Consider the following 27378-nt stretch of genomic DNA (forward strand, 5'->3'; position numbering starts at 1 on the left):
GGGGACTTCATGGAATAAATTCAAGGTAAAGTTTTTTTTTGAAATAACTACTTGTTTAAATAACATTATGTTCATTCATAAACACACACTCAAGAGTTGAGATATACAACGTCTCGTCTCAGGCCGCTGGACAGAACATAGATGCGCCGTATAAACGCCACCGCATACCGCCTCCTACACATAAAAAAGACATAAAATATAAAATACCATAGATAAGCAAATTCAAACTCCTCATGGGGTACCTGTCTACCTAAGACAGCAGGTCTAGTTCTTAACTGTTATCGGCCAGAACAGCAACGTTAGTCCAAATAGTTGAATCCCTTCAATCCCCCCCTCCGGCCTCGTTTCCCTACTTTTTAGAAAACCTCAACCCCCCACGCCCGTGCTCAATTCCTTGCATCCAATGCCCTTACACCCCGGATGCTTTCTCTCATACCTGCCATGCTTATGCTTGTGCCTTACTCCCCAATCGAACGTAACGCTGAAGCACTCGGTCCATGTATTCTTTGTTTCGCGAAAAAGTGTAGGGATGGCCTATAGACCCCCCCGTATGATTATAGTAGTGAATGGTAGGTCAAACTCATCTCCCATTCTGCGTCGCGGACCCGTTCTCGAAGCTAGGATAAACGCCTCCCGTGAACTCGGCCCAGTCCCAGTCGAGCCCTCCGGGCATCTGCCACAGCTCCTGTGGGAGAAGCGGCTGGTATTTGCCCGCAACTCCAGGCGCGGCGGGACTCGGTAATTGTGGTGACGTGATCGGCTGTCCAAAGCCCGTCATCTCTGAGAAGTTGCCGAAGTCCATAGCGTTGGGATTCCACTCCTGCTGTTGTTGTGGCGATGGAGACGGCCAGCCTCCAGGTCCGTCGCGTGGCGCTGAGCCGTTATTCGAGCTCGCCGTGTCCATGGGGCTGAAGCCCCCGTTTGCTGCATTATTAGCACGATTCTGCTCTCCGTTAAATTTGGGCGATAGCTGCGAGTTTCCTGAGTAGTTGTTGCTAGTTGGTGTGGCTGCTGAGGACCGCGGCGTGTTGACCATTTGCGATGGAGAGGTTTGGCTGATGGACGGTCTCTGAGGCTCGTGACTCTTACGCTTACGCCGATTAGTGTCGCGTTCCGCCTTGTCGATGACGATCTTGGCGATGCGCTCAAACTCGGAGCATACACCGAGCATACGGTGCACTCCACCGGTTTCAGCCTCAGCGCCGAGGGTGGAGAGGAATGTCACCACCAGATTCATCAGTTTCGTGTCCGACTTCGCTCGCGGGTCTAACGGGTTCTGCAGAATATTCCCGAAGAGCGTGACGAGTGCCGAGACAGGGAAGTAAAGAATAAGCCTGCAGTGTGTTAGTACGGATAAGGAGTGCGGGTATAAATGTTGAGACACTCACCAAACGCAGGAAAAGTCGCCCTGCGGGATATACTTAAGCAGTTGAATACTTGCTCGGGCTGCGGATGCACACAGAGCTGCAGATGCAAATACCCGTGGATTTAAAGGCCTGGGGTTCAGGCCTTGGATCGCGTAATTGGATAGTCGACTTGTCCAGTAGCCGTGATGTATAGACATGCGATGGATTGTAGTGAGGGCGTTGTAGTAAGAGAAATGTAGCATAACCACATGGAGTATTAGAGGAGTGTGAGACGCTTTTATTTCGTGTTCTGGACGGAAGTCAATGGGGATGTTTTCCTTCCAAGTGTCTAGTTGTTTATCAAGCTCTCCTATGGTCTGTAGTAGCTCGCCTTCTGATAACTTGGTGGCCTTGGTTGAATAGAGCCTCTTGTAAACCTGACTCTCAATAACCGTTAATTCGCACATCGCTCGGAATAGATTCATCTTTCCCTTTCCGTCGGCAAGGGGAATGTTGCCAATATTGTCTACTGGATCGGCATCTGGGAGCTCTACATTCATGTCATCGTCATCCTGCGCTGGAGGCCGTCCGGATCGGAGACACAGATCCTTATCTAGCATATATGCTATCCAGAACACTCGTTTCCTTTGCTCAATCTCGACCGGGTTCAGATTAAAACCACATCCGCGCTTATGCAACCCGATACTGTGCGACAGTCTGATGGCTGCAGCAACCAGCAGAAACGACGGCTGAGGGTTGGGGGTCCCCTGCATAAAGGAGGCCATGCCGAGTAAAGCCTGCACGCTCAATAAGTCGGTATTGCGCATCGTTAATTCGGAAAAAACTCCCATGGCGTTCTTCATGTACGCCCATGACTTATCGTCCTCTTCCTGCGGTACTAGATTACTCATGACTCTAAGACGATGCGCAATGGCCAATGCAACATTCAGGCTAGCCCACCATCCCGAACCCTGATACGGGTCATTGGAGTACTGTCTCTCAACGAGATGCATAAACGTTGGTTGGTGGAACAGCGGGAACATGCAGTTGAAGTTGTCAAAATAGTCCTTGAGCAGGGATAAAGCTTCTGGCTTAGGCGGTAACTGCCGATAAATCGGACGATGGAAAAGGTCACTAAAAATCTCGGGTTTCCAGTGATTCCATTTGTGATCATCGATGGATACTGACGATATCATTTGTTGAAATGATCTGTCTCCCGTCTTTTCGTTTACCCATTGGATACCCTTTGGTGAGAATATAGAGAAACCCGACGATGACCCTAATACAAGTTAGCCGAATTCCATCACGGGTTATGTCCGTAGCTATTTCGTGGTTAGTACCTATATATCTCGTCTCTCCGGACTGGCTCGTTACTAATGAGCACATCATTTCAGATAGGGACTCGACTTCTTCATCTTTAGGTCGCTCGGGTTGCGGTGAGCTCTCTCTTCTATTATCACGGTCTCTAGTCGGCTCTGGAGATGTTAGGGCACTTTGAGGGGTCGATTCTGCGCCATCATGACCAGATGTCGCTTGCGACGGTGATGTAGGATTCGAAGTAGCTGCTTGCGAAGCTTGTCTCGACTGCTGGTGCTTCTCGGCGAGACGTCTTTCCAGTGTAGCTAGATCGGTTGATTCGTCATCTTCTCCGAGTAGGCCTTTCTTATATTGTGAGCCAATGCAAGGTGTACAGTGAAGGACTGAGGACGTACCGGATAGCCTCAGCAAACTTTCCATGCGCCCTAGACGGTTCTCGAGACCCTCGATATACTTTGCACTATTTGCATAGGTCAGTCTCTAACCGCACTTAGTTGGACATGAACCACTCATACCCCTTGGGCGGACTTCTCTTCTTCTCGACTTGCGTGAAGACGCATTCCGTCTTATAGTTAATACAATGCGTGCACGCGGGAAGCTTTCCATCGCACTTGATTTTCTTCTTCCGACACATATCACAAGCCTTCATTTACTCAAGTCAACCTATGTACAGCTTCACACCCGAAACTGGTGATAACTCACCCGTGCAATTCTCCTTCTCTTTGCATCGTTCGGGTCATCGAGCAACGACGATGGATCGAAAGCCATTTGCGCCGCGAGTTCCGGATGCAAGACGGATAAGCCATCGTGACTATAAGCACCGAATATCTGTGGTGGTTGGTTCATCAGTTGTGGACGGTGCATTCCTGGTATCTGGAAGCCACCGGGATCGACTCTCATGTGATCCATGGCCTCTCTTCTACGGATTTAGTCGTTGTTTCGGCTGGAAGTTGTCGCTCCGGGAGATAAGAAAATCGTCGGGGTGGTTATCGAGATACACGACGTTATCGCGGGGTTGTTTTTGGGTAATTAAGAGAGTTAATGTAAGTTGACGTTTTGGAGAAGTAATTCAGCCTAGGTAACTTTCAGGTAGGTACTTTGTGTGGTATGTACTAGGATTTTTAGGATTTTGCGGACTTAAAGTGCTCCCCCATGGACAGTGATCGATGTCTTTATCGAAATTGCCAACGGGTCTGTCTCCAGTCGAGACTCTTAGCAAGTGCGCTATTCGCTCGGTGAATTATCTAAGGGGGCTTGGGTCGGGTTTAAACGCCGGGCTGGATGTAGGTAGTGTGTATGCGCAAGGGCTCTGTATGTACGTTGTACCGCGGATTCGTACTCGCCTTTTTCTTTCTAAACTTGGTACCAGATTGAAGATTTTAGGCGCCAAGCAATACTGACTGAACACAAAGATATTTTAGGGATAATGATATGTAATATGTAATATGTATGGCTAGACTATCAGGTGGCGTGGCTTAGATGTCAAGACCAATAGTTTATTAGAAAGTGGCTCAAGGGAATTATTGACTCTTCCTGTCTACTTCCATAGGACGAAGGAGGAGGAAGAGAAAAACAAAAAGAGCTCGTAATATTTGAGACAAGCAGAATGGAAATTCTGTTGTCTGAGACCTGATGATGCCCGTTGGTAACACTAGCTGACTTACTGACTAGTATTGACTGTCAGGGACGTGCGAGCATTCCCCTCCTAGTCCAGACAATAATTCAGTGGGATTCAAGTTCCCCACGAATCAGAATTCGCTATGACAGCACCAAAGGGTCTGGGGTGGTATTATGAGGGGATCCTTTCGTCTTGAGTACCGGCAGGGCCTAGTATGATAGACGCTTGAGTACCCTGGATTCCCATGTCCTATGTACAGCTTCTGGATGTGTTTGGTCCATGATTTATAAAGTAGTTAATAGGATTTATTATCTTTTCGAAAAAGTACAAGTACCAAGCCGCTTGGTTTCCCCTTAAGTTAAGACAATAGATTGTCGAGGAGGTCGAGAATTCACTCGATCGGACAAAATGATACACTAAGACCCTTGAATATTACATAGAGAAAAGTGTCCGAGTCCTAGTTCAGCCCCTCTTACCTTTTTTTTGGCAATCAAGAGCACCAACATGTCTTTTTTTCGAGCGTCTTTTCGAAACTAGAACGATAGGAACGGATTTCGGAGTTTATACCTGTTAACATATTAGTTAACTAGGTTAACCTAGGTACCTAATTAACAAAAACTGAGGCAGCATCCTTTTATAAAATTCCAAGATTCAAGAAATCATTCTACACCTCTTCAAGTTAATCTAACAAGCTCAGGTAAGCTCAGGTATGTATCCTATCCCATCGAAATTGTAATAACATACGGTGGAAAACATCATATGATATCAGAGGCCGCCAACTACATGCACACGGATGATAAGCTTCAATCCTTCCCCAGCGCTAGGCTACGTGCATCCCCACCCTTAGACTGATCGCCTTGCAGAAGTGGCCTTGGTTTCATCCACCCAGGTAGTATGAGATGAAGAATCCAGTCTAGACTCAACGCCCAAGCGGGTGACGAGATCTATCTGCAAGCATGTGCGTTAGCGTTACCCGGGGTAAACTTAACTCGACCCCGTCACTTTTCTACATACATAGTAAGAGGTAGGTTAGGCGTTTGTTAAGGCGTTTGTTACCAAGCAGCGTGGCGGCATGGTGGCATAGACATACCACCGATTTGTAATAGCAGGCCAAAGCGTCAACGGAATCGCGGATAAGAGGTAAAGTGAGGTCAAGTCGTGTTTCATAACCGTCTCAACTACTTATCTTAACGAGCCCCTCCGTTGATCATATTAGGTAGTGAGATGCGATGCACGTTTGTGCTTATTGTGCTTATTGTGTTTATTGTGCTTAGGAATAGATGGGAATAAATCAGCTTAAGATCCATTTGCTTTGCTTGACAGACTTATTCATCGGCATAACAAGGCAAATCTTTCCACTCGGGGTCCTGAAAACAGTTATAACACAAGATCCGAGATGACATAGATAAAAATATGTTTGATGATAATTATGCTTGATTAGGAGCAGACCAGAGGAGATAGCTGCCGCAACCTCAACTCCCAAATATCGTGCTCTCATTGTCATTATCCAGCCCGAAGGTCCGGAACAACATTTGACTATTTACAAGGAATGGTTTACATCTGACGCAGGGGCGAAAGCTAAAAAGTAGCCTTCTATCCCTTTCCCCTATAACCCTGTTGAGTTTTTATTTCACATGTCAACGCCAACCCGATGCCGTGACGAGTACATGTCGACACAAAATAACAAACAGGTATCATCACAAAAAAACCGAAAAAAGCGAAATGTACAAAAGCAAAAACAAAAAGCAGGGTATCTATCCAGGGTGTCATAATTCCTCAGTGAACCGGGAGGCTGAACCGTGGGAACGACTCGACCCATCGTGAGAAGGGTGGGATCGTCCAAGTGGATCTCGGGGAGGCGCAAGTTCTGAACCAGGACTGAAAGGTACCTGCTCCGTCTTTGGAGTCCGAGCCGGCCCCGGGTTGAAGACCGGGATTCCGCTTTCCGGCCGCATCGGGGCACCCACAGCTAACCTAGTCGGCGCGAGCCCACCGCCTAGTCCAGGGAAGGCCGAGTCTCGATAATCAATGGACTGCTCGCTTAGAATAGTATCGCGGGGATCCGAATAGCCATCCCCACCGAATTGAATAACCGGAGGTAACTTCCTCCCAGAAACCTTAGAAAATCCTCGTTCGCCCCCATCCGAAGAGGCGGCACTACGTCCAGAGAAGTGTTTATATCCAGTCAAGCTGGCGAGAGCCGCGGGAATTGCAAAGGGAACTGAACGCCGTCGTGTTTCAGACATACCGCCCTCTCCTCCCCCGCCAGGACCGGAATTTCCAACCAAACCGCCGCCCGGGCCTCGTTCACTCGTGGAGCCTCGTATGAGCTTAAGGGTGTTCTGGCGTTTCTTCCATCTAAGAAGGAAGAGAGCAAGAATCAAAATACCTGCAAGTGCAGCCACACCTCCTAGAACACTTCCCGCGACCGTGGCCGCCTCGGGCCCATTTGAAACGGAGTCGCCATCGGTCGCTACGGCATTCGAAGATGATGGTTGTGCATTGCCAACGCCAGCAGTACTGTCTCCCGTTTGGGTAGGTACTCCCCAAGAACCAAAAGTACTCGACGTGGGGTTAGAGCGAGTGGTAGTCGTTGACGAGGAAGAAGAAGAAGAAGTAGTAGTAGTAGAAGAAGAAGAAGAAGAATCAGACGAAAGTATAGTACTAGATGACTCAGACAAGGAGGAATTAAAACCCTCGATGGAAAATGAAGGTAACGGAGTAGAACTAGTACTGTTGAGAGAAAGAGTGGACGAAGAAGCTACGCACGAGTTAGCAACTAATAGCGGGACGAAAGCGAATAATCATTTATAATAGTAGATTTATAATAGTAGTGATAATTTAATAATAATAATAAAAAATAAGAGACTTACATTGGGTTGTGTTAGTCACGCCAGCCAAGGATGGAAAAACGGGAGAGCCTGATAAAGGAGTGGACGTCAAAGGCGAATAAGATAACGTGGGAAAGATAGTAGGCATCGAAGACTCCGACGGTGCTACGGTCGGGTCTATCGTGGGGATGGAAGTCGAAGAGAGGCCGTCGCCTTCATCGTCGCTGGTTCCCGGGGAAGAAGTAGGTAAGCCTAGAGCAGAACTTGAAGTTGAACTTGAAGTTGAACTTGTTGTTGTGCTCGTCGGGTCGACATTAACGTCGGGTTCGGAGCTAGTAGTGATATAGCTGGACGACGTAGGTGGTGTCGAGTTGGAGGATGGCGTGAGGGTCTGGGTAGTAATGGGGACACCGGAGGAATCGATAAGCTCAAGAACGGAAACGGTCGTGACGATTATAGTGGGTTCCGAATCGGTGCGTTTGTGGCCCCTTTTGTTACTGTTTTGAGAACGAGCGTCGTGGGTGTGGTGAGTACGGTGGTGGTAATGATGGTGGTGGTAGTGACTGTCTCTGGAATTGTGAAAATGATCGTGTTGATGTACGTCTCGGGTCTGAGGGAGTGAAGACCCCGAGACTGGGGTTGTCATCGCGCGTGGCGGTGAATTGGAGAAATACGAGCTTTTTTTTTCAAAGTGCGTGCGTGCGTGTAAGCGTGTGTACTAGAATACTAGTTTTTTTTTTTTTAGAGGCAGAGTCGGATTCGCTGGTGGATTTGGGGGGCGCGGTTCGCGGTTTGCGGTTCGCTGCTTGGATGGATTCGTTTTTTGGCCCGACTAAAAAAGCTGCGGCTGGCTGGCTGGCAGGTAAAACTGGCAGGTAAAAGAGAGAATGAGAATGAATGCGTTAGTTAGGTTGCTGATCGTCCAGAATAGCATCCCATCATTATCGTATTATTATCGTCCCCTATTCCTACTTCTATCTTTGTAAGTCCTTCTATCGTTGCCGGATCCTCATTGTTGGCGCGAGAGGCTCTGGAACCGAAACATCGACACCCACAAGCGACGAACGGTCGGCCGGACGTTAAGGTGAGGATAAAGAGAGGTGAAGGAGAGGAGAGAAATTAATGAAACCCGACAGCGGGAGCGTTTTTGATAATATGTTTGCCAATCCAAAATTAAAATGAGATACTTCTCATCAGTGGACACACCCCCGAGCATCGTTAGCTTCGTCGGACGCTCGACATGACACTGAATTTGGGGGGGCCTTGTCTTGCTGTAAATGGACGACAAGTGCTGGAAGGGTGATGCTGCTCATTTCGCTTGGGCTGAGCGTTGTCCCTCTAACCAGGGGGTCATAAACATACGGACCAATCACACTTGATGGCTACGGACAAGGACATGGGCAAGCCCTTCTACGATTGGTCCGCGAGACGGGGATTTCTTTACAAACATACGGACATCTCTTGCATCCATCCTCATTATCATCACCAGGTCGTTGTACCATTCATAACGTTTTATCTCTTGAGCCCCTTTTAGGACTCTTCTACATATCATGACGGTGGATATCAACTTGATTCGATAAGTAGGGCATTGCAAGGTAGGTGAGTAATGTAAGTTCCTAATATATAGTTAAACTATGATATATCAAAACATTGGTGCACGGGCGGACGAATATAATTGTACTTCTCCATACCCCAAACCAACATGCCAAGCCTGTAACCAATGCAGGAACACGAAGTTTTAACTGCAGTAGGTTGGTAACCTAAACCCACACAAGGTTAGCCACAGGTAAGCAAGATACGGAATACATAGAATCATGATTCGATCCATTCGTGTGTAGCCGCCATATGCAAACCACCCGGTCCATCGTAGATTAGACAACTTATGGTTGGCGGGTAGCAGAGCAGCCCGTATTCCTTGGTGCAGATCTGCCTGCTGGAAAAGCCACGCGATTGGGATTGATTGATTCCTCTGACAGATAAATGATTCATGACTGCGTTCGTACCACCATCTCAATCGAGGGTTTCTCACTCCTTCTCCTCACCTTCCCCTACTACCTATTGTTACATTTTTGCTGAGAGGACCGGCCCAGTCCGCACTCTGTCTGGTCTAGGTACTCAGATCGGTCTGGCAGTCTGGGCTTACCTCTACATAGGACCTAATTTAGATGGCGTCAGGGTCCCCAAGCCAAAAGGTGGGCCGCCTTATTTATACCGCGGGTACTTACGCACAGCTCTGGTACATACTTGGCTTTCCCAAAATCATCTTGTTTTAGGGGAATTGCGTCATAATTCATATGAGATTCTCCGGTAATGGGGTTAAGAATATCTAAATCTTAAGTAGAGAGAAAAGTGAGATTGCTTAGTTAGGTACTTTGAATATATCAATGTTTACTTTAGTAAAGGAAGGGATACGTACGCACTTATATAAGGTAGGTAGGCATTAATTATGTTGTTGTGAGACCACGAATCTCAAGCTAGGATGCTCCTAGTTTAGCACGAGCCGCCATCTATATTAGCTTCGGTTTACGCCCTATTTTTGCACCAAGTCCGCATACCATACGCACTACTATCGTCGTGTCTAGACTCGCAACAGCGTGAGATTCGTCGCTGTGTCTTTATAGCCTAACTAAATGATATCTAGCATGTTACGAGTGTACGGATTACGTTGCTCGTGTTTCAACATCTCGTTACGTGCGAAACTTACAATACACGTCTTCAATAGTATCCGAAAAGGGTAAGTAAAAAGAATACCATGGTATTGTGGTCTTGAACAAGGCTACTACACAACAGTACTAAAAGAGACTGTCTCATCGCATCATATAACATCTTATATAATAGTGTAAGTGGCTTGCCAATAGTGGCGCTTATGTAATGTCAACTCTTACTAAAAAAACCCGAGTTCACGGTCAGTCCTCAATTAGCCTCAGATCTTACAAGAAAGAGAAGAGTACTTTAAAACATGATGTGCTAAATCTACTGAGCTATCCAGTTTTTTCTTATATTTGCCATTTTCCAATCAGGGAGGTGATACCTATTTAGGAGTATCACCTTACAATAAGAGTAGTTGTCATACGTGCTGGTTTGTGTTGATGATTAAATCTCACTTTTAACCCCTAAAAAAGAAGTCGATAGCGGAGCGGCCTACGGCAAAGTAAAACAACGGATCTACAAATAGGCTTGCTAGTAATGCGGCGGTCAATTAGAAACAAATCTCTTAGTTCGCTTAAACAACTTCATAACAATAACATTAAGTACTTACCTAATTATTAGAAGGTATTCTCGGCATTTTTATTCAAGTTACATATTAAGAAACCAGGTAACTAGTCAACCGAGAAATATCAAGAATATGAAAAAAGATAACGATACCCTCAACCATCAACTGTAATCTGCCGCTTGAAAAAAAAAATCAAAGGAGGTATCTAAACTAGGCCGAATATTAGAGAATCCCAAATATTACCGTCTGTTTTGAGCTTAGGTAAAGAAGCCTGTTGTATGTTCGAGTTGCATTGTTCTCGAACCTACCCTCACTCTCATATAAGGTAAGAACCTCATTAAATCCAACAATTTTATGAGCATCTACCCTCATACTTAGGTAGGTATCTACCTAGGGATTTACTTGGATTGACCCGCAGCTTTTGAAGTGCTTAGCTTAATTAAATTACTACCTAGGTAGTCATTTATTGATGGGCCTCCTCGCAAGCGTACTATATAGCAGGGTTGACGACTATGTTAATCATGTCGGTGGTAGTGATAAGTCAAGCCGTCGGGTCGCATACCATTCTAAGCTACATCCCGAGTGTAAGGTGTATGTTTGAGGAAATAATATGGTTGGGACTGGAATCATCTTCTAGTTATATGATAAACTAACTTGAACAGCCTGGTTGGACCCATGCACATAGTAATAGCCGTATTAATTTCGTCCTGGGGGTATCACGAAAATGCTTTGATGCTAATCTTATCGATCAATGCTCGTATTTTCTCGGGGGTAGCCCGAATCAACGCCAAAACGCCGTCCAGTCATTCATATTCCCATCCAAAATCTCCTAGGCGAACGATACCCTCTTCTTCTTAGGTTTGGTGGCTTTTGTCCCAGCAGATGCGACTTCCTTGATTCCATCACCGTCGTCGTTCTCATTAGACTGCTTAATCCTCTTCCTCTTTCTTCTCAGTGAATCCTTAGTATCGTCGAGCTTTGCCTTTTTCTCGTCCTCCTTCTTCTCCGCCTCAACCCTTCTCGCCTCGCGGATTTCTTCCATCTGTCGGGCCTTGATCATCTTGGATTCGATCTCTCCATCCTTGTCGGCCTGGACCATGGCTAGAATCGTGGTCATGCTTTCCTATTGACGCAGCGACACATGTTAGCATTAATTCGTTGGCTGAAATGGAATAACCACATGCGAACTGGCCGTACCTTGTCGTCTACGAAAACTTTGCCCTTCTTCTTCCCTTTAGGCTTTGTAACTCCAACCGGGGTCACCATATTCAATTCTGGAATACCCAATTCCTTCTCCGAGTAGACCCTCTTCTTTTTCTTCTTCAGTAGGTCAGGAGTGTTTTTCCCTCTTACTTGCTTCGAGAGCACCGGACCCTTCCGTTTTGACTTGACGATGCCATCTGACGGACCTCCTTTTGACGATTTGCTGGAACTTATACCGGATTTGTTCGCGGCATGTTTATTTTTGACTGTTTTTGTTCTCGAAGGCGCCATTTTTACAAAAGTTCTGATGCGACGAGATGTAGCTTGAAGACTTTGGCGCGACCTGCGGAGTGTAGAAATAAAATTGGACTTTTACTTATCAGCGGTAAGAGATAAGCACATAGGTAGCGCAACCCACTTACTCAATCAGGAAAAGGAATTGGCTAATAAGCCGCCATCTGTTTAGTTGAAGCCGTACATATGTTTAGGTATATTTATTTTTATCATGTAAGCACGTGAATATGCCTTTTTAATGTCTATACGCAAACATGTCCAATATTCATATGTCAACTTCCCGTTAACCCATGAGTCTTATCCTAGGAGAAATATTACTCTCCTCTTATCCTAGATAGACTACCTATCCCTCATTAGCTGTTTGATTTCACCAGAAGCTTTAATATTATATTATGCGTTTCACACATGATTTAACAAATAGCTCTAGCAGCGCCTCTAAGACAGAATATGCAAAAGCGGTAATCTAGCTACAAGTTGTTCGATGCCGAAATATCGGCATTCATGCTTAAAGCGTAACTTAAAACTATGCGCTTTGCTTTGAACTCAATACCCTGGTCTTCGGGACGGTCCGCTCATCGACCGTGTTCGAATATACGACGTCGTAAAGAGCTACGTTGCTCGTATATACCTAAATAGAGCGGTGTTTCCAAAAGAACAGGATAGTCATCGAATACCACCATTATTTGCCCTCGCAGGGTTTGACGCTTGAAGCTATTGGGTTTAGACGTAGCCAGAGCTTACGAAGAATCTCCCGCAAGGACTCGTTAATATCATCAATATGAGTCTCCGAACTACCTAGCATTTTGAGCTTTCAAAGCTACTCCAATTAAGGCCCATGGAAATGATAACGGAATGTATTATTGCTTTTTTTCAGTTGGCCAGAATCTACGTTATAGTCGGTATGCCCCACTGATCGGCAGAAGCCTTATGGTGGCCTGCAGGTGAGGTAGCGCTATAGAAACCCCTAAAACGAACAATTAGCTTTATCGTGATTGGTCAATCGTCTGACGCTATAGCTTTCGCCTTCGCATAAGCCGATCCTCGGCCTATCAGAAAAAAATACAAGTTAATACATTCTTCCTAAGTATGTAGGTAGTTAGCAACTTAGAAAACTAAGAAGTTAATTCAGGAACAAACGACATACCTAAACGAAAATGGGTTCTGAAAAGGCTACCCCGCGATGGGCAGCGTTTACCCGCGACACCAACGAGACCAAGATTCAGCTCGCTCTGAACCTCGATGGCGGGGCATTTCCTGAACATACCGACCCCCGCCTCCTAACGTCCGTCGCCGAGGGCCATGCCAGCCAGTCGAGCAAATCGCAATCCATCAGCGTAAACACAGGCATCGGCTTCCTCGACCACATGCTCCACGCCCTGGCCAAACACGCCGGCTGGAGTTTAGCCCTGGCGTGCAAGGGCGACCTCCACAGTACGAGCCCGCCCACCAACATGACATGATGAAGAACGAAGATCCGCTGACAAAGAATAACATCGCAAAGTCGACGACCACCACACCGCAGAGGACGTGTGCATAGCGCTAGGATACGCTTTTGCGAATGCGCTGGGCAGTGCCACGGGTCTAGCACGCTTCGGATCGGCATATGCGCCGCTCGACGAGGCGCTCTCGCGCGCCGTCATCGACCTGTCGAACCGGCCGTACAGCGTCGTCGAGCTCGGACTCAAGCGCGAGAAGATCGGCGACCTAAGCACGGAGATGATTCCGCACTGCCTGCAGAGCTTCGCCCAGGGCGCCCGCGTTACCCTGCACGTCGACTGCCTCCGGGGCGAGAACGACCACCATCGCGCCGAGAGCGCTTTCAAGGCCCTTGCTGTTGCGATCAAGCAGGCTACTACTAGGATACCCGGGAAGGAGGGCGAGGTGCCAAGTACGAAGGGGACTTTGAGCGTATAGCTTCCTAATAGAAATGGTTAAACTTCCAACAACAGATATATTTACATACCAAAGCCTCTATGATAATCTAATTACCTGGGAGTTTGATATCTACTAAATTTGAACCTCTACGATGGTCCCGCATCTCCCCTTCCCCCTTTCTCCTCGACATGTCATTCACATCATAGATACTCTTTGGCCTCACATCTTACGTTAACAGCTTGACAGCTTGACAGACGATCTCGTATTCATACGACTGTTGTTATTATTATTTTTCAGCTTGTTTATTCGGCAGACGACGAACATACTTTGCTTCTCATTTAACTTCATTTTATTATATTCATACCAGCCAAGCAATCCTGGTGGCTAAGAGTGTTTACGTTATATGCGTGATAGTATACTATTAAGAAACTCAACGCGATCATTACGGTTCCGCCACAATGTTCCCAGCCACGTCTGGCAATCTCATCAGGATTCATATACATAAAGCAGCGAGCGACAACATCCCATATGCTAATCCTGTGAAGGGTATCACTCCCAGTTCATACATATTTTTATCTTAAAAGGTACCGTTCCCCTCATGTTCATGAACAAACTCTTCAGTTAGAAAAGCGGTGTGCGCTTAGTAGCGGTAACCAGCCGGCGTGGTATGCGATGTCGCAGTGCCGGCCTCGGGGTACGCAACTTGACCGTCGTGCTGGTACTTGTTATTGTGCACTCCATTTTCATGACCGACAGCCGTAGTCTCGGTGTTGTAGCTCTGGCGCATCTGGTCTGGGTGGGTGTGCTCAGGCAAGATGTTAGGGTTTGGGCTATCTGCAGTCTTTTTTCGGCGGAATAGTCCGAATATGCCTCTCCGCCCGCCGTAGCCCGACGTGTAGTTGTTAGCGGGACTAGGGCCAAAGCGCTGTTCCTTGCGTCGGTGACGGACGAGGACAACCTCGAGAAGCGCAGAGAAGACGAAGAAGACACTGATATACCAGTTAGTAAGTTATACGAACAACCCGGAACAAGAACACTTACACTGCTACAATCGAGACGGCTAGACAAGCAGTTTCCATCTGGCAAACTTGTCTATAAGTAGGGTGTTGATTGTTGATCAAGTCCTCAGCACGGCCGGTGCCAAAAAGCGTATCGACCGTGCCGGTGCAAGTGCTGGCTCCACTACGAGTAGCGCTAGCAACGTAGATATAGGACCCAATGAAGCAAATATCCAGCACAATGGCGATGAAAGAGGTGAAGGGGTGACCAGCCAGACAACACAAGAGTAGAAGCCCGAGAATGGTGTAGAGCACACCGATACCCGAGATACCCTCAACGGCACGCGCCCATGTTGGTATGGGCAAATTACGGTTAGAAAGTATTGCGAGGAAGTACGAGAAAAGTGCGAGGATGAGAGCGCTGCAACCGAATTGCACGCCGCGGATGAACCATTGAACTACTTTGAGCGCAAGGCCTGCTTTGGCGCCCATGATGGATGATAGTGGTTGTTTGCTAATTCGTACTATCAAATCGCAGTTGTACGGAGTAGTACGTTGTGGAATAGATCGGGAATTGAGGTAAGGTAAGGTGAAGTGAGGTGAGGTGAGGATGAGTAGTGTTGAGATGGAGAGCTTCCAAGAGATTCCGGGGATAGGTTAGAAAAGCTCTAGGCGCAAAAGATTTGTGCAGGAGTAGCAATAATATAAACTGGGGACAAAGGAGAAAGATTGAAATAATAGGTGGGCTAGGGTGAACAAGTGTGTGTCATAATTCTTCTAGGCGGTCGGTCAATGAAAGAGAATTGACATTACTTAGGATACATGAGAAAGATATCGTTCGGATCCCTCCACAGCAGCAGGCCGATGATAAACGCAGTTTTCTACTTGATCCAAAGCTGTGTACATACATACAAATTAACGATGACGAATGCGGTCAGAGTTTATCCCAATCTGAGCTAATATGTATAGCAGGGTACTGCCCCTCTACCAGCAAACAGCCCCTCAGTAAAGCTTCTCATTCGACGATGGCCTGTTACACTAGTGCCGATCTGCCGGCGTGACGTTGGGTCTCGACAGGGATAGAGAAAGGTTAACGTTTCTGATTCGTTACGAAACCCACAAAGCCACAGAACAGCGTCATAGCCTGTGGCTTCGGCAGCGGGCAGGTTTGGCTGTTTAGCCACACTCAACAGTTAATGACGATCGTCATCCGTCTCATCCGTTGTATGTATCGAAAAGAGCATCAGGTGCTTTAGCAAAGGGGAATTCGCAGCATGTGAATAGGTACTCCTAGGTTAGTCAAGTTAGAGTTTCAAAGCTCTTTTCTTAGAAATCATGGATTTTCTTTTTCCACCTTTAAATACATGGAGAATTTGAGAATACGATTGTTCAACTTTCATAGGTATTTTCTATGAATATTTTCGGAGGAGGTGGACCTAACTATACATACCTTTGATAGCCTATCGTTAGCCCGACATCTCATAAGATTTATGTTGTCGGAAGTTAATAGGAATACATATATTTGTTTTGCTTTTATCATCGTCGAAGCTTGGGTGGTAGCCATTGCTGGTGTCATCAACTTGTTGACTTGGCTAATAATTGCTGTTGTGAGTAAGACAGGTACCTAATCATTCCTGCTATTTCTAAAATTAGAAATCGTGTTGGACTCAAATCAATGGATAGGAAGACTGGATTTAAGAGTAGAAAATCTAATATTTATATATGATGTCTATATCGATACTCTTGTTAAAGCTACTGCTTTATAGCAAGGGTTTCTCGCCCGTTATTGCCAAGATACCCAATGATTAACTATACATAAAGAAACAGTTAACTATCCTGATAATGTCATTACTAAAGTTATCTACCTAGATAAGCTGCCGTGGATATTAGGGATAGGGATGCTTTGGGTAAGTCCTTATTCACGGATCGGTACAGTATGTGTGTTGACTAAGGTGTACTCACTTATTATTCTAAGAGGTAGCTGACCTTGCCAGCATCAAACAATAAGAATGGAGGTCTGGTCATATAGGGGGCCGCATTTTATTATGCGCTTTTGAGAAGCACACTCATGTGAGATGTCGAGGTTGAAAATGTTATGGATTTCAACGTTATATCTGATATGAACTCCTCAGTACCTAACCTCAAGCATCAAGCTGAGCTCAGCTTACCTTCATAAGCTTTCGCAGCTTCTTACTCTCTAGACAATGCTATCATGGGTTCTAAAGTAAGGGATTGGGGTAGCCTTTGTCTAACTTACCAAAAAATATGATGTATAACATCACAATCCGAGCCTGTTTCTGGTCAGGCTTTCATCAACAAGTCGTTTGGGCAAGCAGTTAGTCGTTGCAATTCTTTCTGGCACACTTTTCGGATATCATTGACTAATTTTGGGATGAAGTAGTAATTCCTTAAGAGTCCGCTTAATTTCGCCTGGAGCACCATACAAGCTCAAGACCAAGCTAAGCCTGTATGGTTGGTGAATAAGATCAAGCTGCTAATACAGTGAATGGGCCGTTTCTTACTACGAGAGGGAGTCTCCAAATGGCGCTACGCTGAATAAGCTGCAAAATGGTCTCGCTATCGACTTGAGCCGTCTAAACTGTATTGACCTCAGAACAAATATATGTTTGAACTTTCCGACCCTTCAATTATTATATTATCTCGAGCTACGATGAGTCTTACAGATACGAGAGCGTCGCTGACCAAGCTGAGGGCACCAGCCAATAAAGCCAGCGTTACTACAGGCTCCAGGCATTGCGAAAGACATCACTGTGGACCATTCCCTCTTACGGATCTAGTAACCAGCCTCGGTGACGGGCTCAATAACGTCGCGGATCTTGGCTCCGCCGCCAACGGTTACAATGGACGGATCGTAGCTGATATTATATCTCCGTGGAGCTAGACCTGATTTCTGCATTATCACATTTGCTACGTACAAATTATCTGAGCCTGTCAACGGTGGACAGGTCTTTTACGCCGATCTGATCTATCCGGCTAATATAAAGTCAGACTATTTCAATGTGCTTCAGCCATTCAATGGTCAGATGCTTCCTTAGCTAGTGTTTTCTAGTGCTATATTATAAAATTCCACTACCAACGAGGTAAATGTTTGAATCGCCCCTTTCCGAGTGTTGTATACGTGCGTAATGCTAACCATACCCTAAAACACTAATATTGGCCACGTTGATATGCGGTGATCCTAAGTCAGAGGCTCGCAAAGATCTCGCTACATTTTTCGACCTTAATCCATCTATTGTACGTATGTTAAGAACATCCCATCCTACCGCGGTCTAAACGTCGTACTCATAAGCATCCCGGATTTCTCATGCAACACGACAGAAGGCACCCATAGCATATATACGGTCAACGTCTGCTGATTCTCCGTTGAGACATGTCTAGCTCATCTAGAAATCTGCCTATATAGGCGTCCCCGCCGTGCTCTGCCTTTTGCTGCAATTCTCGCCCCTGGTAACCAAGTAGATGATTACACAATTGCTTACCGGAACCAAACTACTCGTGTTAGGAGGTAAACGTGTAATTAGGCCTGATATCAAGAGGCCGTAGTCTAAGCACACCGCTTTATGTCTTGGGCTAATATGCGAATAAGAATCATCACTAGACCTTAACCCTCTGTAGATATAAGAGATGATCTCATCTTTTCGATTTGCCCTTTGCCTTGGAAGCCTTTTGCTTGTCTACGAAATCTTTGATGATGGCATGGAGATCTTGATTTCGCCTGGCAAGCAGAAGAACATCGTCTGTGTTGATGGTAGTGCGTCCTGCATGGCGACTAAAGTTCTCTAGATCCAATGCAACGTTTTCTAGAATAAGTTAGCATATGTTGCTATGATAGAGTTTAGGAATTCATGAATGTGGATGATGATGATACCTATTTGAGCCCAGACCATCTCTGTCAAAGCGCCGATAAACTGGGGAGTGACATTTCTGTTCCTCCTCAGGGTTTCTTCGTCAACCATTTTCCCCACAGCGAACCATAGTGCAGCTTTTAGTTGCTATTAGTTATAAGTACTGAGTTAACAAACATTTCCTAGATAACTGGTTTAGAGTGCTCTCTCACCTCTCGCACCTCTTCCTCGGAATTATCCGCCATGACCGATTATGGTGCTCCGTCTAAATTTAGGACTTGTATAGTTTTAGGGGGGGAGGAACCGGCAATTGAACGCGTCTCGGTTACTTAACGTTAGACGCGTTAGGGTACTGAAAGTTTAAAGCTTTAGGTTAGGTAAGTGTACATACATGTAATTATGCACTCTACATACGCAGTAAAGTTTAGCGCTATTTTATATTACATAGGGGACCGTGCGCGCCAAGGTTACCAAGCGGCTTTTTTCGTTTTGGATGCTTATTTCACGCGGCAGTGAGCAGGGATTCCTACGGCTTAAAAAGTCTCACAAGCCTTATGCATTTGCGTATCTCCATTTGCATGTTATTTGCATGTTATTCATCATTGTCCCATTGCCCAATACCTGAGGCATTTGATATTTGATACGATATTACGCAACAATTCAACTTCTAATTTCTTTCTTTTTCCTTTTCTATTCCCTCGAATCGCCCAACAATCTATTCACTAATTCGCTACAACAATAAAGAGAACCATTTGCCCATCATGTCGGAACTCATAGATCTAGTCGCCCATCTGTTCGATTCGACATCCGAGCTCTATACGCTGGTTAGAGACCGCTTTGCCAACAACGTTAGCGAGTCGTTTACGTCTATGACGGCGAAGGAATGGATTCGGCTAGTCATCATCGTTGGTGCGTATGCATTGCTGCGACCGTATATCATCAAATACGGCGCCAAGCACCAAGAAAAGCAGCTCGAGAAACAATTCGCAGAAGAAGATGCAGAGCAAGCGGAGATATCGCCTAATCAATTACGCGGCGAAGCCGGCATACCTGAAGATAGCGACGACGAGGGGGAGCAAGCGAAAACCACGGCTTCGGATTGGGGAAAGAAGGCGCGGAAGCGCCAGAGGAACATGATAAAGAAGTTGCTGGATGCCGAGGAGAAGAGACTCCAAGAGCTACAAGAAGACGAAGAGGATAAGGATATTGAACAGTATCTAGTGGCAGACGACTAGGTAGTTGTACCATGTAGTAAGAGAATATCCATGTGCTTTATTATCCGTAGCTGGAATAGCAACAACAAAAAACCACCTAAAATTGGGCAATCAAATATTTATTGTCCTCGATGTACTCGATGTAATCGATCTAGTAGTACCTTACGCTAGCATTGTTAACTAAGCATTGTTAGGTATTCGATAATAGGCCTCTTCCGTGATGTTATATTTGGTCCGGCTGGTAAAGATGTCCATTTCGTGCATATTGTACGTTAGATACGTTAGATACGTAGTCTTCTTCTCCTTATTGAATAAAAGGGATGCGCCGTAGGTTAGATTCTTCCATAACCTAGGTACCTACATAGACCAAAGACCCCGCTACCTCCGAATGGGTCACGTGTTCTACGTAGTTGAGATAGCTTAGCTTATGAGCACTAATCTACTTGGGGTTAATCTAGCGCAACGGAAGCTTTGGAATGATCACCCGCCGCATCTTTCTGACAGAGCGAAGGCGATTTCGATTTCTAACACACGATTTACCCTGAGAAAACATTGGAAATCCTTCCGGCATAAACTACTTGTCCGGTTTCAATCCCATCACACTACCCGCCCGTAATATCGGCCGCTGCCGCTGCCGCTGCCATCTACGTCCTCATGAGATAACTCGGCACTCGATATTTTCCCCCATCTTCACGGACCCTTGATATCTCCCCCGCCTTCATCGGCCTCAAGCTTTTGGACTAGCCCGGCATGTCAAGCTTATTGCGGCGGTCGACCGGTCTTACGCGGGTCGCTAGCATTTCGCTCAGCGCCTCTGCCCGCTCTACTATACGATACTCGCGTCTGCTACCCACCTCTCAGTCTACCTGGGCAGTCCAGCTACAGCGTTACTATTCCGAAAAGAAGCCTGAGAACAAGAAGCCCGAGAACTCCGACGACGGGAAAGAAGTCGGTCGAAATGGGGTGCCTCGGCCGAAAACTCGAAATTCGAAACCCCAAGTGCAGAGCTCTCGATCGCCGGGACCAACCGAGGGTGACGTGCCAGTAACACCCGGTCCTAAAAAGGGCAACTCGTCCCTACTTCCCCCAGGTTGGACATACCTAACTGACGAGGAGTATGATATATTTAAGGGAATGGCCAATTTGGTTGGTATGACTAATAGCAAAATCTTTGATATTATTAAAAAGAGGGGAGTACCTGAAGAGTTTCGGGATATAATTAGAAACTATAAGACCGGGGCTACCGGCCCTAGCGATCTTGCGAGAGCATGGACGTCTGTAAAAAAGTTACAGGAGGCGTTGAACCCCGAAGAGCGTTCTGGGGAGCGGAAATCTAGCTACTTCAACTCATCCTCAAGAAACCCTCGGAAGCAAGAGAGAAAGGAGCAGGGACAAGAAGAGCAGGATAATAACCAGCAGAGGCCCAAAGAGGACGAACGGGGCTTCAACGGATTCAATTCGAACAAGAAACCTCCAAGCCCTGACCCCAGTATGAATCCAATGCGAGGAAACGACTGGCTTACAATGGTCGTGGGCTCGGCTATTGCGTACTGGCTTTACAATTCCTTGTTTGAAGAGAGTGGCCGGGAGATCACATGGCAAGAACTGAGGAAGAATTTCTTAGACAAGGGTCTTGTTGAAAAAATGGTTATTCAGGGCCACCGAGTCCGCGTTGAGCTCAACCGAGATGCGACCCAGTCTATGTATCCTGAATCAGTTGCGACACGTCCTGGTTTTAACTACTACTTCTCTATCGCCTCTGCTGACGCTTTTGAAAGGCGTTTGGAAGAAGCACAGAACGATCTCGGGATTCCAAGCAGCGAGAGGATTCCCGTTAGCTATGCCCCTGAAAGCCCATTATTAAACCTCATGATGGCGTTTGGCCCAACAGTACTGCTTGTCGGTCTGCTCGTCTGGGCTTCACGGCGTGGTCCCGGCGGTGCTGGTGGATCTAGCGGTATCTTTGGTTTCGGAAAGAGTAAGGCGAAGCGTTTCAGTCACGAGACCGCCATCAAAGTCAAGTTTTCGGATGTAGCTGGAATGGACGAAGCCAAGCAGGAGATCATGGAGTTTGTGAGCTTCCTCAAAAAACCGGAACGGTTCCAAAGACTTGGCGCCAAAATTCCCCGTGGTGCGATTCTTGCCGGGCCTCCTGGAACTGGTAAGACGTTGCTTGCAAAAGCCACTGCAGGTGAATCTGGAGTGCCATTCTTCAGTGTGAGCGGTTCTGAATTCGTCGAGATGTTCGTTGGTGTTGGTGCGTCTAGGGTCAGAGATCTCTTTGCTACGGCGCGAAAGAACACACCATGCATCATCTTCATTGACGAGATTGATGCTATCGGTAGGTCCCGATCGGAGGGACAACGATTCGGAGGAAATGATGAGCGAGAAGCCACGCTCAACCAGATCCTCACGGAAATGGACGGGTTCAACACCACTGATCAGATTGTTGTTCTTGCCGGTACCAACCGAGTAGACGTTTTGGATAAGGCGTTGATGCGACCTGGTCGATTTGATCGACACATCAACATCGACGCCCCGACAATGGCAGGACGGCAAGACATCTTCAAAGTGTACCTGAAGAAGATTGTTACGCACGAAGAAATCGAATATTTAAGCGGACGGCTCGCGTCCCTGACACCGGGCTTCGCTGGTGCCGATATCGCGAACTGCGTAAACGAGGCCGCACTCATCGGTATGTTTCTTGATCTATCTCATCAAACAAACGTAGACACGATTACTAATAAGGAGTAGCTGCCAGGGGCAATGCTACATCAGTTACATTACTGCACTTTGAGCAAGCTATCGAGCGCGTAATTGGTGGTCTCGAGCGCAAGTCGCTCGTGCTAAACCCGCTAGAAAAGAAGACGGTAGCTTATCATGAGGCTGGACATGCTATCTGTGGATGGTTTTTTAGATATGCGGATCCGCTGCTCAAGGTTTCGATTATACCCCGAGGTAAAGGTCTCGGATATGCGCAATACGTGCCAGGAGATGCATACCTGATGAACTACGAGCAGTTGATGGACCGAATGGCTATGACGTTAGGCGGCCGAGTCTCGGAAGAATTGCACTTCCCTACGGTCACAACGGGAGCTAGTGACGACTTTGATAAGGTGACTCGAATGGCCACGTCTATGGTAACGAAATGGGGTATGTCAGAAAAAGTTGGGCTGCTACACTTTCGCAACGACGACAGCAAGATCTACAAGCCTTTCTCTGAGGGGACAGGACAAGTCATCGACGCAGAAGTGAGACGCATTATAGAGCAGGCGTATAAGAAGTGCAAAGACCTTTTGCTGGAGAGAAAGGAGGAAGTAGGGCTTATTGCGGAGGAACTGTTAAAAAAGGAGGTGCTAGTTCGGGATGACATGGTTCGGATTCTAGGTCCTCGACCATTTAGTGACAGGGACGACTTTTCTAAGTATTTCGGTGGTGATGCTAGCAAGGCACCACCGGGGCCTCCGCCAGCACCGTCATCACCATCGCTTCCCGATGCTCCTGAACCCCCATCAAGCCCTGCATTGTTCAGGGAAGTTAAGAGCAATGATGGCAGGTAGCAATTGTGTATATACGACCTAATAATCTCGGGAGGTTATTTCCGGCCAGGAGCTGTCGAGGGCTCTCGTCACGATATATGATGACACGAAGCTCCCAACTCATCCTATGTATATTTAAATAATGATGAGAAGGGGGGAAAATGGGGCGTGCCACCCCGCCGCGGTCTGCATATACTGTACAATACTAGATAGAGGTCTCATAATCGCAAGACACTGGACTAAAGTTCAGATGTAGGAAGACAAAGTAGATTTTCGTAGACGACGCCGATGACGGCATTCCTCATTTTTGCCCACAAGAGTTTCGATTTCCCGCCCAGATGAAGACCCCCCGGTCCCGGATGCGGCCAGCGGCCAGCGACCTGCGGCCTCAGGAACACTTTTCTCTCCCGCTTAATCCCCCAGTCTCTCTGTGGGGAAGCGGCTCGGCAACATGAAAACTAACCCAAACCAAGTAGAACATACGTCAGGATGCCCATCTTGGATTAAGTAATTGTAGGCCCTTTTTTCTCTCTTTTTTCTCTTTAAAGAAAAAAAGAAGTAAGGTACACCGCCGGTCTAGGCTAATTAACTGATATTTCATAATAGTAGCTGTTTACTCATCGGCCTATTGCTATGTCGTCGCTTGGACTCGAATTCATATTCTGGTTTAGCTAACAATCTATTGTTGCTGCTTTGCCCCTTTCATCGAGCTGGGTTCTGGGGACGGACGTATAGATTCATCGGCTCGATTTACTTATACACCCAAGTTAAGGGGGCTAGGTGCATATACGTATATACATCTTGGTGAAGGTAGGGATTCATTACGACCTACATAAATATTTTATGTACTAATATACCGATCGTGTCTTCTTAAGTCTTGGCGGTGTCCGTTACGGAATTTTATTTTGATTTTATTTTCATCGATTAGAATTGGGATAGTCCGCCTCGTGCGCCATGTCGCGGACCGCAGACTCGCTGACCCTACCCACGGCGATGCATTCCCCCGGGGGCGGCCACGGCGGCGGGACGACCGAGTCCGGAACTGGACCTAGCCCGTCGCCGAGCGCCAGGATCCGGCAATGGACGAGTTCCCTGCTGATATCGTCGCGCAATGCCTCTGGCCGCGGCGACGACGACGCGGAACAGCGCGCTGCGTATACGCCCGATGGCTGGTGGAAGATCCATCTCTTCCGCGGCATGGTCAACGACGTGCGTCGCCGGGCGCCGTATTATTGGAGCGACTGGCACGATGCTTGGGATTATCGCGTTGTGCCGTCGACGGTTTATATGTATTTCGCTAAGTACGTGCCCCCCCTCCCCCGGATCCTTTCCTTTCCTCGGAACTGGAAATTTTGGTTGGCGCCTGCTTCTGTATTCGTGTCTTGGAATCGAAGTATGAGAGAGAGAGAGAGAGAGAGAGAGAGAGAAGAGAGAGAGACTCTAACATCACGTCCCTTCTAGTATCCTGCCCGCTCTGGCCTTCTCGCTAGACATGTTCACAAAGACAAACATGCAGTACGGCGTGAATGAGGTGCTGTTGGCGTCGGTCCTTGGCGCCGTAGTGTTTGCTATACTGGCTTGTCAGCCGTTGGTTATCGTGGGAGTTACGGGTCCTATTACGGTGTTTAATTAGTACGTCTACTCCTAGGTTCTGTTTTTGCATCCCGCATAGTATCCCGAGACCTGACTGAAGGGGCTAGTACCGTCTACGATATCATGTCACCCACCGGGACTAACTACCTGGCATTCATGTGTTGGATCGGACTCTGGTCGCTTGTGTTCCATTGGATCCTCGCTGTTACTAACTCGTGCAATTGGCTGCGGTATGTGACGCGGTTCCCGTGCGACATCTTTGGGTTCTATGTTGCTTTTATCTATCTACAAAAGGGTATCCAAGTGCTTGAGCGTTTCGGTGACGGCTCGCCCTTCTATCTATCTATCACGGTGGCCCTGCTCGTCTTCATGGTTGCGTACACGTGCGGCGAGCTAGGAGGTAGTCCCCTATTCCGCCACCCTGTTCGCGTCTTCCTTAAGGACTACGGCACACCGCTCACTGTTATCTTCTTCACTGGCTTCGTCCACTTTGGCCGCATGAAGAATGTCGAGCTCGAGAAGCTCCCTACTAGTGCTGCTTTCTTCCCTACCGCGGATAGGGACTGGCTGGTTCACTTCTGGGATATCTCGGTTGGCGATGTGTTTATTGCCATCCCATTCGCTATACTGCTCACTATCCTATTCTATTTTGACCATAATGGTAAGTTCTGAGTACAATGGTTCAAACGAGTTTCCTAACTTGGGAAATGCATTGACATAATGACTAGTGTCGTCGCTTATCGCACAAGGGACTGAGTTCCCTCTACGTAAGCCTGCGGGCTTCCATTGGGACTTGTTCCTACTAGGCCTCACCACGGGTGTTGCGGGTATCCTTGGACTACCTTTTCCGAACGGATTAATCCCTCAGGCACCATTCCACACCGAATCCCTGTGCGTGACCAAGCTGGAGGCAGACACCGAGGAAAACGGCGAGGCGAAGGGCCACTATGTTCTCAAGCGGACACACGTGGTCGAGCAACGAGTTTCGAATCTAGCACAAGGTCTCCTCACCCTCGGCACTATGACAGGCCCTCTCCTCGTCGTCTTACACCTGATCCCGCAAGCCGTTCTCGCCGGCCTGTTCTTCATCATGGGATACCAAGCTCTCGAAGGCAACGGCATCACAGCTAAACTACTCTTCCTACTTCGCGACCACGCCCTAACTCCCGGTGGCCACCCTCTCGCGGGGATCCCGCGCCGTGCTGCAGTATGGGCCTTCGTCGCCGTCGAACTCGTCGCCTTCGGCGCTACATTCGCCATCACGCAGACGGTCGCAGCCGTCGGCTTTCCCGTCGTCATTCTCGCGCTGATCCCGGTCCGCGCACTCGTCCTGCCCCGCGTCTTCGCGACCCACGAGCTTGCTATCTTGGACGCGCCGACCGCCAGCCCGTTTACTATGGAGAGCGTGGGCGGCTCGTACGCTGCGCCCGCTGCTGCTACCGATACCTCCTCGGGCGTCCAGGAAGGTGTTCGTAGCAGTGTTGGCACGGGTGTCTTCGCGGATGCGACGGAGGGCGAGCCGAGGAGAAAGAGCAAGGAGGTGCTTGTGGAGGAGGGTCGGGGGCGGACGGACGAGGAGCCGGGGGCGCGCGATGAGATTGAGATGAGTCGGTTGGGCGTCAGTAGGAGGGGCCAGGCTAGTAGGAGCATGGGGCACGAGGAGAGTTAGTATAGCGGAAGTTTAAGTAGGGGGTCGTGCAAATAGATGTAGGTTAGGTAGGTAGTTTGGGCATTTCGGGTGGGGTTCTTGGGATGTATAGAGGCATCGAAGAGACCAAGGGAATGTTTTTTTTCTAATCTAATATAGCTCGATAGATTTCAGATGGACGTATATGATTCGGCCAGAACAAATCGTGATTTGAAGCTCGATATAGGCCTGAACGTATAGAATTATGGTGGTATCGCGCGAAGCAGGACGTTAAAGGCCTCCATGATACAGGAAAGGAGGAAGAAACATGGTCGAGTTATCGCATTATCGCTGTTAGTATAATGGCCGGATAACGGTAGTTTTATTTGACGGCCAACCCTCTGGATAGAGCAAGACGCCAGGGCTTGTGGGTTACTAGCAAGCTATTTTCCCCTTCGATACTTGGTTGTAGTCCACGCCGTAATAGGAGAACTGGCAACGTATGACGATAGTCGGATTTGAAGATAGCAAGGACCAAGAAGTTCATGTATACCTACCTAGGTATTGTGGTCTATTTGTATCAACTTCTCTTCTCTTCTCTATACTATATCTTGTCTCGGGTGACGGGACACCACAGGCTTCCAAGTCCGTATTATAATTTCTCCTTATAGCTTCTCTTACGCTCGCTATATCTATCACTTGTGAACCCGTCTTAGATCGCTCACTGACAATATAGGGTATCAATGTGTGGTAGTGGTTGCGTAGAATTACTCCGGTGTGCGTAGCACAGCTCGTTCGACCGATGAAATACTTGTTGTCCCTAGTGTTATCCGGAGGACTCGA

General features: G+C 47.4%; 9 protein-coding genes across 9 annotated transcripts; 4 read left to right on the forward strand and 5 right to left on the reverse strand.

The window, feature by feature from the left end:
* Positions 1 to 19: 19 nt before the first annotated feature.
* Positions 20 to 4217, reverse strand: F4813DRAFT_366805 (N-terminal binuclear Zn cluster-containing protein). The gene is made up of 6 exons (XM_049244082.1): positions 3366 to 4217; positions 3179 to 3306; positions 3059 to 3123; positions 2687 to 3004; positions 1389 to 2625; positions 20 to 1334 (listed from the first exon to the last, which is right to left on the reverse strand). The coding sequence occupies exons 1-6, from the start codon at positions 3570 to 3572 to the stop codon at positions 581 to 583; spliced, it is 2709 nt and encodes a 902-aa protein (XP_049097622.1). The 5' UTR covers positions 3573 to 4217; the 3' UTR covers positions 20 to 580.
* A 1699-nt stretch (positions 4218 to 5916) lies between these two features.
* On the reverse strand, positions 5917 to 7939 carry F4813DRAFT_157841 (uncharacterized protein). Its single transcript, XM_049239041.1, has 2 exons — positions 7155 to 7939; positions 5917 to 7042 (listed from the first exon to the last, which is right to left on the reverse strand). The coding sequence occupies exons 1-2, from the start codon at positions 7756 to 7758 to the stop codon at positions 6048 to 6050; spliced, it is 1599 nt and encodes a 532-aa protein (XP_049097623.1). The 5' UTR covers positions 7759 to 7939; the 3' UTR covers positions 5917 to 6047.
* A 2840-nt stretch (positions 7940 to 10779) lies between these two features.
* On the reverse strand, positions 10780 to 11872 carry F4813DRAFT_366809 (uncharacterized protein). The gene is made up of 2 exons (XM_049244083.1): positions 11524 to 11872; positions 10780 to 11449 (listed from the first exon to the last, which is right to left on the reverse strand). Exons 1-2 carry the CDS (start codon positions 11818 to 11820, stop codon positions 11156 to 11158), a joined length of 591 nt encoding a protein of 196 aa, XP_049097624.1. The 5' UTR covers positions 11821 to 11872; the 3' UTR covers positions 10780 to 11155.
* A 1038-nt stretch (positions 11873 to 12910) lies between these two features.
* On the forward strand, positions 12911 to 14022 carry F4813DRAFT_366811 (IGPD-domain-containing protein). The gene is made up of 2 exons (XM_049244084.1): positions 12911 to 13254; positions 13325 to 14022. The coding sequence occupies exons 1-2, from the start codon at positions 12978 to 12980 to the stop codon at positions 13735 to 13737; spliced, it is 690 nt and encodes a 229-aa protein (XP_049097625.1). The 5' UTR covers positions 12911 to 12977; the 3' UTR covers positions 13738 to 14022.
* Positions 14023 to 15603, reverse strand: F4813DRAFT_366814 (uncharacterized protein). Its single transcript, XM_049244085.1, has 2 exons — positions 14740 to 15603; positions 14023 to 14687 (listed from the first exon to the last, which is right to left on the reverse strand). The coding sequence occupies exons 1-2, from the start codon at positions 15186 to 15188 to the stop codon at positions 14339 to 14341; spliced, it is 798 nt and encodes a 265-aa protein (XP_049097626.1). The 5' UTR covers positions 15189 to 15603; the 3' UTR covers positions 14023 to 14338.
* Positions 15604 to 17723: 2120 nt separating this feature from the next.
* F4813DRAFT_366826 (kinetochore component CENP-S-domain-containing protein) lies at positions 17724 to 19378 on the reverse strand. Its single transcript, XM_049244086.1, has 4 exons — positions 19307 to 19378; positions 18777 to 18939; positions 18595 to 18711; positions 17724 to 18526 (listed from the first exon to the last, which is right to left on the reverse strand). Exons 2-4 carry the CDS (start codon positions 18805 to 18807, stop codon positions 18348 to 18350), a joined length of 327 nt encoding a protein of 108 aa, XP_049097627.1. The 5' UTR covers positions 18808 to 18939; positions 19307 to 19378; the 3' UTR covers positions 17724 to 18347.
* On the forward strand, positions 19078 to 20025 carry F4813DRAFT_366827 (DUF1531-domain-containing protein). Its single transcript, XM_049244087.1, has one exon. The coding sequence runs from the start codon at positions 19324 to 19326 to the stop codon at positions 19795 to 19797; it is 474 nt and encodes a 157-aa protein (XP_049097628.1). The 5' UTR covers positions 19078 to 19323; the 3' UTR covers positions 19798 to 20025.
* Positions 20026 to 20437: 412 nt separating this feature from the next.
* Positions 20438 to 23626, forward strand: F4813DRAFT_158115 (ATP-dependent metallopeptidase Hfl). Its single transcript, XM_049239042.1, has 2 exons — positions 20438 to 22471; positions 22531 to 23626. The coding sequence occupies exons 1-2, from the start codon at positions 20527 to 20529 to the stop codon at positions 23334 to 23336; spliced, it is 2751 nt and encodes a 916-aa protein (XP_049097629.1). The 5' UTR covers positions 20438 to 20526; the 3' UTR covers positions 23337 to 23626.
* F4813DRAFT_366829 (HCO3 transporter family-domain-containing protein) lies at positions 23576 to 26735 on the forward strand. The gene is made up of 5 exons (XM_049244088.1): positions 23576 to 24125; positions 24191 to 24616; positions 24777 to 24947; positions 25016 to 25569; positions 25637 to 26735. The coding sequence occupies exons 2-5, from the start codon at positions 24270 to 24272 to the stop codon at positions 26575 to 26577; spliced, it is 2013 nt and encodes a 670-aa protein (XP_049097630.1). The 5' UTR covers positions 23576 to 24125; positions 24191 to 24269; the 3' UTR covers positions 26578 to 26735.
* Positions 26736 to 27378: the final 643 nt, after the last annotated feature.

This window comes from Daldinia decipiens, assembly GCF_022478715.1.
Source record: "Daldinia decipiens strain CBS 113046 unplaced genomic scaffold F4813scaffold_28, whole genome shotgun sequence".
NCBI classification, from domain to species: domain Eukaryota; kingdom Fungi; phylum Ascomycota; class Sordariomycetes; order Xylariales; family Hypoxylaceae; genus Daldinia; species Daldinia decipiens.